This window comes from Solanum verrucosum, unplaced genomic scaffold (assembly GCF_900185275.1).
Source record: "Solanum verrucosum unplaced genomic scaffold, falcon-dt-bn FXZP01000043.1, whole genome shotgun sequence".
Classification (NCBI taxonomy): Eukaryota; Viridiplantae; Streptophyta; class Magnoliopsida; order Solanales; family Solanaceae; genus Solanum; species Solanum verrucosum.
The window spans coordinates 830,559-846,434 of record NW_026020181.1 but is presented as its reverse complement, the minus strand read 5'-3'; the positions used below and the strand labels follow the sequence as shown (position 1 = coordinate 846,434).

Below are 15,876 nucleotides of genomic sequence, written 5' to 3'. Positions count from 1 at the left end.
ACTGACAGCATCAGAGAAATCAAGTTTGTTCAGGAGACGACGAAGATGTAGATTTTCATCTGTAGGCAAAGTTTCTCCGGAAGTAGTTTCTCTGGATGTCTCCACATATTCTACAATGTTAGCTGATTGATTGCCCTCTAGTTGGTCTACCTTGTAACTTTTACTTTCTGTTCTACTACGACTCTAGGAACCAGTTTCCTTGAAATTACTGTTGGTGCATAGTTTTCTTTCATTCAGACTTCTCAATTGGTGCATAATATAGCATGATCCTCATCGACGAACATATGAATATGCATCCTCAAGAAAAGGAAAAGAAATTTTATCGACAACTTGAACCCTGATCTGATCATATTCTTGGTTCAAACAGGCCAAAAAATCATGAACTCTATCCTTTTCAACCAGCTGTTGAAAGAGAACTGCTTCATTTCGTTACACTTTGCTTGAAGATCATGATAGTAGTCAATATCTTCCATTAACACACTTCGATGGAATTTTAATCACTGATAGTCAACTCACCCTTCTTGGTGTCATGGATTTTGTTTCGAATCTCAAAGATCTAGGCATCATTTCCCTTGAGGGTTTTTCAAGTGTTTGACCATCTCATCTCAAAGATCTAGGCATCATTTCCTTTGAGAGTTGTTTAACTGTTTGACCAACTTATCTAAAAGTTTAACTTCTTAGAGAGAGCAGAGCACACTTTTATTAGTTAATTGTATTCTCAACAAGAGTAAGCCCGCTTAGTTGAATACCAAAATAAATTTCTTAACATTCTAGAAAAACTATATAAGAAAAAAATGTGCCACATCTTAACGTTCATAGCTCAAAAAGAAAGAAAAGAACAAATATCAAGCCCTTGCATCAAATACAAAATGGTTGCTTCAACATTATGCCATTTCCTTTACTCCCTCGGTTCCAATTTACGTGACACATTCCATTTTTCGAGAGTCAAACAGTTTAAGTTTGACCAAGAATTTGCTCATGAAATCTTCAATTTTTTTAAAATAAAATTTATATATTTGTAAACTACTTAAAAAGTACTATAAGTCACAATGATTGATAATTCAAAATATTTAAAAGATATATGAAAAATTTATGGTCAAAGATAAACTTGTTCGAATCTCGAAAACTTTAATGTGTCGCATTGGTTGGGACAGAGAGAGTAATAGTTTCAACCTTTATTTTTTGGTACATTTAATAGTATCAACTTGTGACAACTAAAACTTGAAAACTAAAATGTCTACTAGTTTAACTAAGCAATATATTAGTTCATTCCATTTCTTGCTCTATCTGTTTGTCCATCACCTTTAGAATTGTCTAACAAAGTTGTTTCATCAGCTAATTCCACATCTGTTCCCTTGCATCCTTCAGTAATCTGTTCCAAGGGTTTGTATATATATAATGATGCACATATAAGATAGTATACAAAATTTACTACTTGTACTCCAGCCATAAGCCAGTAAAAGTTTTCAAGTCTTCCTCTGTTGAGATTCCTATCTGGTAGCCAATTCGTTTCTTTTCCGGTATATTGATGAACTAGAGTTACTATAAATGTACCTAAGTAATTTCCAAACGACGAAGCTAACGAGTTAAGTGCAGCTCCAGTGCTTCTCATGCTTTCAGGGAATTGTTCAATGAGAAATTCAAGGTGTCCAACACTCATGAAGACTTCAGCTACTCCGTGAAGGCAATACTGCGGAACCAACCAGAACACGCTAATAGGAATGACATGAGTCGTTGGCTGATCAAGTAAGTTATGATCTGCAGCTGCTTTTTTACGCTTAATCTCAGCTAGTGCTGAAGTTGCAGTAGCAAGAATATTAATGGCGAATCCTATTCCCATTCTCTGTAAGCATGTAACGCCTGATTTGTGTCCTGTGAATCGACGAGCAAAAGGAACAAAGAAGCGCTCATAAAGCACAAGGCCAATAAGCACCGTTAGGACGCTAAAAATAGACATGCTGGCTGGAGGTATTTGGAAGCTGTGGGACAAATGACGATCCATACTTCGCGCTTGTTGGATTGTAAAGCTGCCTACATGTGAATGTGAAGCAAAATGTAATATCCCTGCAGCCCAAATTGGCAGCATCCTTAAGATGCATTTCAGCTCTTCCATTCTATGAACGGTAGCTAGCCTCCATAAATTTGGCTGGCACGACTCTTTCATGTCATCGCCGGTTACTACAGCAGCTCGATCAATCCACCTTAACCAATTGGTTAAATTAGTAAAGCAATAACAGGGTCGATTTCCCAGATGGTCAGTCAACTAATAGTTATTATATCAGAAAGTCATCTTTTTTCTTGATTCCAACTTTTTCTTCAGCAAAGGAAGTGACTTTCTGAAATAATAACTATTAGTCGAATAACCATCTGAGAAATCAACTTAACAATATAAGTTCTAAACCAAATTAACTAAAAGAGCATAATTTACAAATTAGCATCTCTACAGATTCATTTTTTTTTTTGCAAGTTAATTTTATCTTTTAGCTATTCTACATATACTACATATTCGTGTTCATCAAACGTTACTTAAAATCACCTTACTTGAACTGATTAGTATGCAAAAGCCTTCCATCATGTGAGATAGCAGAATCAAGCTCTCTGTTCTCGTATAAGAGACGATCATCGTCTGGAACAACGACTTTTCTCTTCCTCACTGAGGCAACAATAACCTGTGTCAATCTGATTAATGGACTTCCTCCTGGTTCTACTTTTCTGTAAAATGGAGATCCAACAACAAACACGACAACAGACAATGCCATAGCAATTGTTAGAAGTCCAAGACCCCATCCCCAATTTACGTTATCTTGTATATAAACGACAACAGTTAATGCAGTTAACGTAGCCATTGTGACACAGAAATAGAACAAATTATAAAAGTTCCACTTTCGCGATTCTACTTTAGATTTCCTCATGTCCAATTGATCAGCAGCAAAGGTAACTACACAAGGTCTAAGGCCTCCTGTACCAATAGATGTCAAAAGTAGGCAAATGTAGAGTGCCCAAAGCTGCGAATTCGAAGCTTCTTTGCAATTCTCCTGAGTTGGACATGGTGGAGGACGGAGTTGTGGCATGATTGCTGAGATAGTTATGCTGATCAGTCCCTGTATATAAACATCTCAGAGTAAGATTTCCATTGCTACTATAAAAATCAGGGGACTCTGTATGGACAAATTCTGTAGATAAACAGCAAAATTGTTTGTTAATCTTATTTAGCTATGGATTATCCTAATTCATAGTTCGTTGTTGCTCAGGCTGTTAACATATTTGAATGGAAAATGACAAAGCCGGGGCGGCTCAAGCATATTAGTGTCCTAGAGCCAAAACAAATCAAAAGAAAGCTTTAAATCTAAAACTTGGTAACAACTTCTATATAATACTCCAAATGTGTCAAATCTATTCCAATAATTCTTAATTTTTATATGAAAAGATTGTTTTTTCTGCAAATAGTACTTGGATTTAAATTATTTTTTTAAAATCTATAACCTACAAAATAGGCTCTTTAAGAAAAAGCCATGTATCTAGGAGTGGAAACGAGTGGGTCGAATCATATATGGATTGGCCAAAAATGAATAAAATATCTGACTCAATGTATTAAAAAATATAGGTTAATCGACAAAAAAAATATGAACATCCATATTAGGTATGACTTTAGGAATAGTCAGATGAAGTTATAAGCCATAATGATTTTAAATTTTCCAAAAAATAAAAACTCATGAAAAATATTACTTCCTCTGTCACATTTCATGTGAGGTAGTTTTACTCGGCACACAGTTTATGAAAGAAAGGAATATTTTTAAAACTTATAGTCTAAAATGAATGATAGAAATTTGTATGGCTATAAATCATTTCATTGAGTGTAAAATAGACATTTTAAAGTTAAATTGTTACTTAATATAGAAGTGTGTCATTCTTTTTGTGACTGAATGAAAAGGAAAGTAACTCACATAAATTGGGATGGGGGAGTACTAATTATAATGTGAATATCTATGGATATGCATATTTTTAATGAATAATACTATAATCTATATTTAAAAAGTTGATTATGTAATGGATTGATTAGTTTGAGATAGGGAATAGAGACATACCATTTCATAAATAATGGAAGCAACAATAATAGTCCAAAATCGACCAGCAAATGAATCAGCAACAAGAGCACCAATAAGTGGAGTGAAATTTGAAACACCACTAAAGTTGGCTAGTGTATTAGATGCTTTTATTAAAGGCACATTTAGCACTTGTGTTAGGTATGTTATCAAGTTGCTATGAAATCCAGCACCCACAAATCTGTCACATACTTCATTTGCTGTTCAACAACAATAATAATAATAATAATTAATAAGCATTGTTAATTCTTCATACATTTCAATAATTATTACTACAAATATGTCCTTTTGCTAATAATTTAGCGCACATATTTATTTATTTTATCGTAAAGACATATCACATGTGTGAAGAGAGATATCAATTTTAAAGAACATTTTCCGTTTTAAAATAAGTAAACTTATCTTATTCTTGGATCAAATCCCAATGGATAAGAAGGGAAAAACAAACAGAAAAAAAAGACAAACTACCTTAGTTTTCATATATTTTCCATTCAAAATAAATGAATTTTTAATTATTTTTTTCAATTAAAATGAATGAATTTTTTAAAATTTAAGGATGTATTAATTAATTTTTTTTAGAAAAAAAACTATTCTTCTCTTTAATAAGTTTATCAATTATCTCTAAAAATAACAAATGAATAATATTGATAAATTATCTTTTATCAATATAATTAAGTATTTTTTAAAAAAAATATACCACTCAAAAAATTAATTAATTAATTTAAACCTTCTTTCTTTTTATCTCTCAAGGGTCAACAACAACTTAAGTCACTAAAGGAGAAGAAATCAAAGGTAAAAAAAGGGACTTCATTTACTTGAGAGATCGGATGTTATAAATAATTTTGAAATGATATTTTTCATCAACTTACCAAAACAGCATAAAATAAATCAGAAAATTCACTTTCTTTTTTAATAAAACATTTTAAAAAAAATTACCAAACACACTCTTAGTCTAAAACTTTACTAATCAAAGAAGTCAAGAAGCAGAATCACATGTGCAACAAATTAATTAAGTATATAGCTAGTTAATTATCTAATTAGAAGTTTCACCTTTCCCTCCATTATATTATATTATGAAAGTGATTTTCATTTTGAAGAAGATGAAAGTGAGAGTTTAACTTACCAAGTATAAAGGGCATTGTTTTCATTCCTCCAAGCTTCCTTTTTTCAGTTTCAATTGTCTCATCTTCTTCTTTCTTGCCATTTTCTTGAACAACTAGCTCTTGCTTGGCCACCTTCATATTTTCACTCATCATGACTAGCTACCTACTCTTAGTTAAGAAATGCAAGCAATTTTGAGAAATTCCCTATAGATGTAGGGGATATTTATTGACATTCTTAGCCCCATGTTAATTTGTCTCATCCATTGGTTTTCATTTGGAAGTATTTGGTCACCTTTTTTGCTTCTCTCCCTACTTGAGTAAGTTTGATTGAATGGAGAGGTATTAAAGTATTTTTTGGTAAAAAAATAGATGTATGGTCATAGAATTTATCTTACTATTTGAGAGATTTTGGAAATCAAAATATTAAATTTTAACATCTTTTTCAGTTCTTTTATTTTGCTCAAAATATAATTGTTTGTTTATTTTAAAATCTACTCCAAACTTTTGTATTTTATCAAAAATAAAATAAAATAAATAAATAAATAAATATATATATATATATATATATATATATATATATATATATATATATATATATATCCCTCAAACTTTTATTATTGTTAGTATAAGTATATTAGTATTATTATTGTTTTCTTTTGCCTTGATGGATATTTGTAACTAATTTGTGTTGGTTTTTAAAGGTTTGAATGGAAAATGAAGGGTTGTGGTTCTTTTGAAAGGGAGTGACTTTTTCGAAGGATTTTGACCTTTTTGAAAGATTGTGTCTTTTCTAAAGGATTGTGAACTTTCTAAAAGATTGTGTATTTCCCAAAGGGTTGTGACCTTTGTAAAATGTTGTCTCTTTTTTGAAAGGGTTGTGACCTCTCCGATAAGACACAATTAACACATTTTCATACTACCCTTTGTTGGCTATAAATTGAGGAATTTTCTCTCGTTTTTCAAAATCGATTCATCTTCCTTCTGCATACATTTTCTTCTTTCTGCATACATTTTCTTACAAATAAAGTAGAGTGTTTGTGTAATTTCATTGCTGCCTTTTGAGTTCACTACAATTATTGAAGTTTGAGGTACCACTACTTTTTAATAGATCATCCATTTCATCATGAGAGGAAATAATCCATAAACACAAATAAAGTGAAGGAATTAAATTTCTTAAAGACACACAGTAAATTCTATGGCCTCAAATATATTTTTTTCTTTTCATCTTAATAGTTTTCTGGTTTAGTACTATGTTGAATACAGGACGCAACAATTTGTAGTTACTAATAATTGGTTATTAGAATTTGTTATTCAAATGATAATTTGTGTCAAACTTATCTATATATAGAATTATATATGATTTGTGATAATAATAATAATGAACGACATTGATGAAGATTCAACATAGTATGGAATAAGAAAATATGTTTGTTTTGGTATGATTAGATCGATATTCTTGATAGTTTTTAAAATTTATGTTTATAAGTCATGTTCATATATTTCAAAATAGAAGTGAAATATATTTTAAGATTATGATCTAACACATTAAAAATTTATGATCAAATACTCGTTCAAAATTCTAATGTGATTTAAATTTAATATATGATATAACTTGAGCAACAAATAGATTTTCCTAGATTTTAACCATTGTGGGTAGATCCGCCCCTAGAGTGAGTAATACTGGCAGGTATTGTGGGGTCCCATTTGCAGTTTTTTGTTTCACTTTGCAGCTCATGAATTTTGATGTACATGTGACTATTAAATCAAATTTGCATTACCTAGTTGGATTAGAATCTGCAGAAATTGTTCTGGAGAAAAGACAATAACATGTTTAAACAAAGTTTATCTACATATTTTAGTTTTTAAATCTAACCAAAAATGGTCATTGGGTTATACCGTAGATTTTGTTTGCATTAGCTGATTAAAAGTAGCTTACTGTTACAAAAATTGTCAAAAAATAATCTCCGAAGATTAGGTTTTTTTTGGGTCCAAATCGAAAAAAATGTCAATCTACTTTAAAAAAGATTATAAAAACCAACCTTCTAAAGTCGGTTTTTTTTTTTTAAAAAAAAAATGCAAAATCCAACCTTGAGAGGTTAGTTTTTCTTCTTCTTTTTTTTATTTGCAAAAAAAATAAATAAAAAGAAACCTTCGGAAGCCGGATTTTACAAAAAAAAATAAAAAAATCACAATATATAAAATTAAAGAGTATTAATAAAAGATAGTCTTAAACCAGCATCAATTATTTTTACTAATAGAAACGTATTCAATTACAATGAAAATGGGAGTTTGAACCCAAATATTGGAGCATATTATTATTTTATGATTAAAAATATCAACCTCATGAAATCAATATTTTAAAAAAAAAATAAAAAAATCAACCTCCCGAAGTTAGTATTTTCACAAAAGAAAATTGTAACAAATACAATTGAACTTCGAAGGTCGGGTTATTTTTCGACCTCCAATTTGAGGTTGGTTTTTGGTTTCTTTTAGATATTTTGTTTTAGCCGTGACTATATATAATAAGCGTCAAGTGTTGAAAATCAATTTTGGGTAATGAAGTTAATGACTTGATTCAAGTTTTTGGAATTTGAATTTTTAAATTTTTCGTTACATGTTTGGCTAGAAGTGCTTAAATTGATAATAAGCAATTAGTGTGTTTTGTAAAAAGTTTATTTCTTATATATTGTCAATATAAACAATCTTTTAGATCACCAAATTATCCGAAGAACATTTACATACCACAAGTAAAGCTCCTTAAATTGTAGAATTTGAAATCTTAATAATGGAACATGTCAGCTCATGCTTATTTCAAGACTAGAAGAAAGGGTTTTCAAAAAGGGAATTTGTATTTTAAATGTGGAATAAGTATATTTGATTTGATTTTATTTTATTTTTTAAAAAGTATATTTGAGATAGAATATTAAGACAAATTTAGCAAGATGTATTTTAATTTGGAAGGGGCAAATAGTTGAAGATCTAATCTACTATCCGGAAGAGTTACGGTGCAACATGTATTTTTAATTTGAGATGCAAGTATGAATAAAAGCATGTAAAGTTGTTGTCACAATCCAATCCATCGGGCTTGCGGGCACCTACTCTAACACCTAGATAGGAGAACCCTTAGTCCCTAAACAATTTCATCATGCGGAAAAATTAAGAGATAAATCGGAAAGTTCATGAAGTTTACAAGATACTGAGTTAAAACAAAACCAAGATTGAATTTCTAGAATAATTAATACCCCGGGGATCTAGTCTAAACAGGTACAAGAGCTACTAAAGATATGTCATGTAAACAGAATAATATCATGACACAGCTCCCACCATAACGAAGAAAAGTGGATGCCGTTGGAGATCGTCTTCGTCTTCTCTTATGAAACATCACTGACCCTGCAACTAGACTATGTCAAGTGGCATAGCAAGAGTAGTATCAGTACAAGCAACACGTACTAGTAGGCATCATTGGTCAACCCGATACCCACTTCCTAATAAAAAGAAATCAACCAGAAGAAACACGCTATAAGGAAAATACCCCAGCTAACCTTTGCACCCACACTCTGAACACCTTATTTGTCTTAACCACAACTAGGGAACAACACAATGTTGGCCTTCTATTTGCATCGCTACCAATTCTGATTTAGATTAAGGTCGAACCTTTCTGGCACACATAAAGAAGTTTTTGAAACACACCTCGCCCCCAATCCAGCCAACCAACTTACTACATGCACATGATTCTCCACCACAACAATTCTGCCCTTGACAACATAATATACCATCTCAAGGCTGACTAGCCATTCAAGAACAAACCCCCTTCCCAAGGTAGATCCTAGTCATTCATCACCATTCCCACTACTATGCCTCTTACGCTCACACATTCTCATACCTGAGATACATAAACACATTTAATAGCCACAATATAGCAACACAAATAACATCATCACAATACGAAAAACAGTAATATTCGGACTTCGGGTTCTTTCATATCCATTATTACATAGGATAGGCATGATCAATCACAGTTCTGTCAATTTCTCAATTATGGCACAAGAAGTCATATTCATTCACAGATAATTCGTCAACAATGGTCTTCTCATGGAACCTACACCCAAGCAATTAGTGTGTCGAAACGTGACATCCGATCCAATAATGTGTCGGAATGTAACACCTGATCAAATAATATATTGAAACGTGACATTCGATATAATAATGTGTTGGAATGTGACACCAGATCCAATTATGTGTCGGAACGTGACACCTTATCCAATCAACCACAATCAAAAACACAATCAGCACCATAATCAATGATTTATACACTTATATCGTATAATTAGGTAACATGTTCCTTGCATGCAATGGATCATAAATAGTCATTTCATTAAATTCATTTCATTTTTCCCTATTCATATATATGCATGAATACAACAAAGCAGTTAACAAACATATATAACACCGGCGGGAAATCAAACCATCACCTACCCCTAAATTCATATGATAAGTCCACCCACACAATACACACTAGTTCAACCACAGGCACCACACTTACTATCCTCCCAACTTCATGCCTGAAGGTCTAACAATGAAATCTCCAGTCGGCTTATAATACATTAGGCGGTGTGAATGATTTATCAACTACTAATAAAGAAAACTTAGCCTATATGGGTACCAAGTAGTTGTATGAGGATTATATCACGACTCCTAACTTCCGAACAACGAAACAATGGAGGCAAGCTTGTAATCTATGGATTGTAGCCTTTCTTATGTTATAATTCCTCCTCTCCCTCCTCCCCAAGCCTAGAGCAGCCTTTTAAGGGTTTTAGGGCGACCCTCATATATTTTGGCACTTAAGGGAGGAAGGGGAAAAATAAGAATTCGCGTCTTTCAATTTTGTTCTGACTATCCCACCATGGCGGCTCTCATCCCACTATGGCGGAACCGTTGTGGCAAGATTATTCCCACTATGGAGGGAAGGTACAAGCCTGGACAACTTAGTTCCACGAAATACGGTTTGGGTCATTATAATAGATACTGATTTACCCCTCGTTCGCTCTTGAACGATAAGAGGAGGAGTAGGCACGAGTTGATTGGAGTACTTTCAAAACTAACAAATTAACTTGTCATGGAATAATAAAGAATTGCGTACCCCGAGACTTAAGCATGAAAATCACCTTGTCAAAGGAATGAGCTAGAAAGAACGAGACAAAACACGAACAAAGTATATATCCCTCTTTTGCTAAAACTGATCCCGCTATGGCGGTCGGGATCCCGCTGTGGAGGGGCCGCGGTGGCGGGACCCTACTGCCATGGCGCAATTTCAGGGGTCATTTAAGAAGGGGATAGAAATGGGTTCTCCCCATTTCCTCCAATAGTAACCCTCAAACTCCCAAAACCCTCTCAATCGCTTCGTTCAGGACGTTAATACTAAGGTAATAATCTCACTCCTTACTCTAATTGCTTCATTACATACTTAAACAATAATTGTATGATAAAACAATTGAGTAAATATAGCCTTGAGGTAGTTTTTTGAAATTTCAAATAGATTGCTTGATTTGATGCAATAAACGTAACATGGATACTTCCCTTACGTTTACAACGTTTCCACATCATTCTGAGAGTAAGGATTACATGAAAATAGGGTCGAAATGTTCTGGAATTGGTGGGGAAGTTGAATAGTGTTCTTGGTTGGCAACTTAGATTTGGGCACCATTTAGGATTTGAAATTCTAGAATCTTTACTTATTTAGGTATTAGGGTACTTCAGAAACACTAATCTGACTAAATTTAGTGAAAATTGAGTTTTCTTTTTGGCGAAGGGGTGCCATAAACGCACCTCTGAAGCTTTTACCCAGATGAAGGCGGCCATGCGGCCTTGCTCCTGTTGTGGCGACATCGCCGTGGTGGGATCCTGGCCACCATGGCGGAAGGCTGCGAACCAGTGGCCTCCCAACCATTTTAGCTAGAAGAATTTTTCCTTTCATTTGCCTAGGGTTACTTATATATGTTGAGTCCTAATATGCACATTATGAAATTGCAGGTTTGATCAACAATGGTTTAATTCAATGAAGAGAACTTGTTTTTCCGATTTCCCCATGCTACAAGTCGGGAGAGGCATCATGATTACTGAAACACCAAATTTTTGTATTAGAGGGGTTTCCAGTTGCTAGGCTTAGCGGAGAAGGCACCCGTCTTCCATGCCTGACTAATGGAGTTCGGTTTGGGACCACTAGCGGACCGCATGCTCAACTTGGATGAGGGAGTTTTATGCCCACCTCCCAACTATTTGCTGGGATGACCCTCACCATGTCATCTACATTAGAGCAGTGGATGTCCCTATTGGCACTCAGTTCATCAATGTAGTGTTCAAGCTGTCAGAGGTCTCCAACGTTGAGTACGAGACCAGACTGAAGGAGATGGATCTGGTTTGGTTATGGGATATGCTAGTTAATGATGAGCATTAGGATCGGGTCTACTGGGCTATTACAGAGGGAATCACCATCACTTACTGGTCCGCCGATGCCAAGAGGTGGCTGAATTTGGTGGCTAGGAGGGTCCGCCCGTTGGGCAATCGCACTGACGTGACTTAGTGATCTTAGGTATATTTATATGCCTAGAAATATAATATTTCCCGTATTTAAAGCTAAGTTTGAGTTCAATGTGTGTTTGTTTATAGTCTTATCGAGTCTTTTGGTTGTTTATGAGCTAACCAACATGATTAGTTGTGTAGGTGAGTTTAATTGGAGAAATGAGCACAAAAATGGACAATGGGGAACACAAAAGATCCGAGTCAAAAGGAAGCAAGGAAGAAGATTTAAGAAATGTCATTTAAGGTATCTTCGTATCCTCTCTGCATCGCGAAGAGGAATTATAATTTGGCTCGTTAAGTACAATTCTAGGCAGACCACTCTGTGCCCCCTCCACATCGCGGAGAAGGAGTCTTAAATTAATTCACGATGCTCAAATTTAGGCAGAGTGGTCCGTGTAGCTACCGCATCGCAAAGAAGAGCAACTGCGTTCGAATGGAAATTTGAACATTGCTACACATCGCTCCCTGATGTCCTAGTTTTGGCCATTTCGACTTTTTGTATAAATAGGCTAATACTTTATTTTATTAAAATATTATTTTTCTGGGTTTTGAAGAACAACGACTTGGGAGAATGTTTTCATCATTTTTTAGGGTTCTTTCCTAAACTCTTTTACTTTCGATCTTTCTATGATACTTAAACATTGTTTGATAGAATCTTTGATTATGAGTAGCTAAATACCTTAGTTCTAGGGTTGTGGCTACAGGATGATGGCAATTCATTAAGTTTTCATTGGGTTAATATCAATTATCATATGGATCTTTCTTATGTTCTTATTTGTCGTATTTCGTGACTGGACACCATTGAAATAAATACATTGTCCAAATTGAACTCGGAAGAGGAATAAGAGGATAGAACGTGGAGCATAAGGAGCATGATTTTCTCTTAATAACTAGGGTTAATTTTTATCTAGGATAGGGATATACCTAGAAACCATGCTTGGTCACTATACAGGAAGAAATCGTAATGCTCGGTACTTGATCCAGCCTATCCCCGCTCAACGATGTAGTTAGGTTGTCATTTATCGTAGGTGATTAGAGGTCGGGAGACCATGATCATACATTTAACCCCTGTGACTCATTGATTCGATAGTTGATAAATACCCAAGTGAGTGATATTAATTGCATGAATCCTGATAAGAGCTGCAGCCTTGGACTTTACCCAATCATTGTTTTAAACCCTTGAAATTGAATCGTGTTTGTTACATTTTATTTAACTCTTAGAATTATAAAATAAATCACTTTTGGAATATTGATAACTCTTGTGCTTAGCTAAAAGTTGGATCGGAAAGATTCGTGCACTACCAGATGAGACGAAGACGACTTACTTACCCAGTCCCTCTTGTTGCTAGTGAACCAACATCACCAGTAGCAAGAGTTGAGCAAGAAGAACCTGAAATAATGGCTGAGATGAAGGTACGAGACGTGGCAATCCCACGTACCACCAATGTGACATCATACATTCAGAAACCTGCAGCTAGTGGAAGGTTTGAATTGAAGCAGAGTATGGTACAACTATTGAACACTAATGGGCAGTTCACTAGTCTATCGCACGAGGATCCAATAGTCCATATCCAAAATTTCCTCGAGATCAGTGATACTTAGACTCCAACTGGAGTAAACAAGGATTACATGAGGCTCACTTTATTCCTTTTTCTCTGCTTGGGGAAGCAAAAAGATAGTTAAACTCAGAGCCTGCAAACTCAATTCCCACCTAGAATGATCTAGCACAGAAGTTCCTTATCAGTTTTTTTCCATCTTGAAAAATAGCTAAGTTGAGGAGTGACATCCTAAGTTTTAGATAGAAAGGAGGAGAGAACTTGTACCAAGCTTGGGACAGGTTTAAATCGATGTTGATGAGCTGCCCACATTATCATCAATCTAATGAGGTGTTGGTCCATACCTTCGTTGAAGGATTGGAGCCTAACACCAAAATTCTACTTGATTCAGCTGCAGGTGGTCAGACTTTGGAGAAGACATATGCTAAGCTATTCACCTTGCTGAACAGGATGTCACAGGGTAACCCCGAATGGAACGATAGAGGGGTGAAACCTATGATAAAAAAAATTTGCAAGTATGCTGGAAGTAGATGCAGTGACTGTTTTAACTGCACAGATTGTTGCGATGCAAAATATGATGAATACCCACTTTAGCAATCTAGCATTGGGACAACAACCCGCTCAGGTGAATGCAGTCCAACAACCACCAACTTGGTGTGAGATATGTGGAGGTGGTGATCATAGTGCAGAGGTGTGTGGTGCAAACCCAAATTCTATTAATTTTGTAGGTAATGCACAATAAGGAGGAGGCCAGCAGAACTATGGAAACTCTTACAACCCGAGTTGGCACAACCATCTTAACTTTTCTTGGGTGGAAATCAAAATCAGGCTCAAGGCCAAAATCAGTATAGACCCCAAGAAAATGCGCAAAGGTACCAACCACATGTCTAACGGGAGCAACTAAATAAGCAATCGAGTAACATGAGCATGGAAGAGATACTGAAAAAGATTATGGTTGATCAATCCCAGTTAGCTGCTGATGCAAGAAACAATCAGTTAGCCATATAAAATCTAGAGAAACATCACGATCGCAAGGAGGTTTACCGGGAAACATTGATCCAAATCCCAAGCAGGTAAATGCGGTAGATACACGCACTGGTTTGCAATTGGAGGAGTTAGCTCCTAAGAAAATAAACACTGATGTTGTGAGTAAAGAGAGTGAACCCAATGAGAGTGAGGTTGTTGCACAAGAAGAGAAAGTGCAACCAATAGTGAAACCACCTCCTCCATTCCCTCTGAAGTTCAAGAAACAAAAGAAGAATGAATGTTTTGGTAAGTTTCTATCTCTTTTGAAACAAGTTCACATTAACTTGCCATTGGTAGATGTTTTGCAGGGTATACCCAGGTATGCGAAATATGTGAAAGAGATTGTGGCGAACAAAATGAGGCTGACTGAATATGAGATTGTTGCACTTACTGAAGAGTGCAGCTCCAGAATCCAAAATAAGTTGCCCACTAAACTGAAAGATCCGGGTAGCTTTAGGATTTAGATCACTATAGGGCAGAGCATTCATGCGTAAGGGTTGTGTGATCTAAGAGCTAGTATCAATTTAATGTCAACTTCGTTGTACAAAAAACTGGGGTTGGGTAGTCCTAAACCTACTACCATCATCTTACGGTTGGCTGATAGATCTGTTGCTAGGCCTGAGGGTGTTGTAGAGGATGTGTTAGTGAAAGTGGGACAGTTGATATTCCTAGTAGACTTTGTTGTGCTGAATTTTGAGTTGGATCCTAAGGTTCCATTCATCTTAGGAAGACCTTTCTTGGCTACTGAGTGGGCTATGATACATGTAGCAGCCGGGCAACTCACTATCCAATCCCATGATAAAGTAGAGTTGTTCGTACAAGGCATTAAAGCTTCTAGCTATTTATGAGGAGTTGTCTGCCATAACTATGATAGATCTTGAGGCAGAGGCTCGATACATTGCATCTAAGGACCCTTTAGAGTGAGTGGTAGTAGGAGATAATATCTATGGGGATGTTGAGGCACACGAAATGGTGTAATATCTTGATGTGGCACTTGTAGGTACATCTGGAGATCGTTGGGAGTCTTTAAATAGGGTGTTGGGTCCTCCACCCAAACCCTCCATTGAAGAAACACCCTAGCTGGAGTTTAAAGCATTGCCAACCCACCTCATGTATGCATTTTTGGGTAAAGATAAAATTTTACCGTTTATTTGTCTACAACATTGTTTGATGCACAGGTTGAAGCAGCATTAATCATCTTGAAAAAGAGAAAAGCAGCTTTGGGTTGGCAAATGTCCGACATCCATGAAATTAGTCCCGCAATATGCATGCATAAAATCTACATGGAGGAAAGGCATAAACCGAGTGCACAACATCAATGGAGACTAAATACATTGATGAAGGATGTGGTGAGAAAAGAGGTGATCAAATGGTTAGATGCAGGGATTGTGTACCTCATATCAGATAGTAAATGGGTAAGTCCAGTATAGTATGTGCCCAAGAAGGGCGGAATGATGGTGGTAACTAATGAAAAGAATGAGTTGATTCCTACATGAACAGTGACTGGGT

General features: G+C 35.3%; 1 protein-coding gene across 1 annotated transcript; it reads right to left on the bottom strand.

The window, feature by feature from the left end:
* Positions 1–1,166: 1,166 nt before the first annotated feature.
* Positions 1,167–5,437, bottom strand: LOC125829224 (protein NRT1/ PTR FAMILY 3.1-like). Its single transcript, XM_049508472.1, has 4 exons — positions 5,227–5,437; positions 4,086–4,303; positions 2,542–3,101; positions 1,167–2,201 (listed from the first exon to the last, which is right to left on the bottom strand). Exons 1-4 carry the CDS (start codon positions 5,357–5,359, stop codon positions 1,262–1,264), a joined length of 1,851 nt encoding a protein of 616 aa, XP_049364429.1. The 5' UTR covers positions 5,360–5,437; the 3' UTR covers positions 1,167–1,261.
* Positions 5,438–15,876: the final 10,439 nt, after the last annotated feature.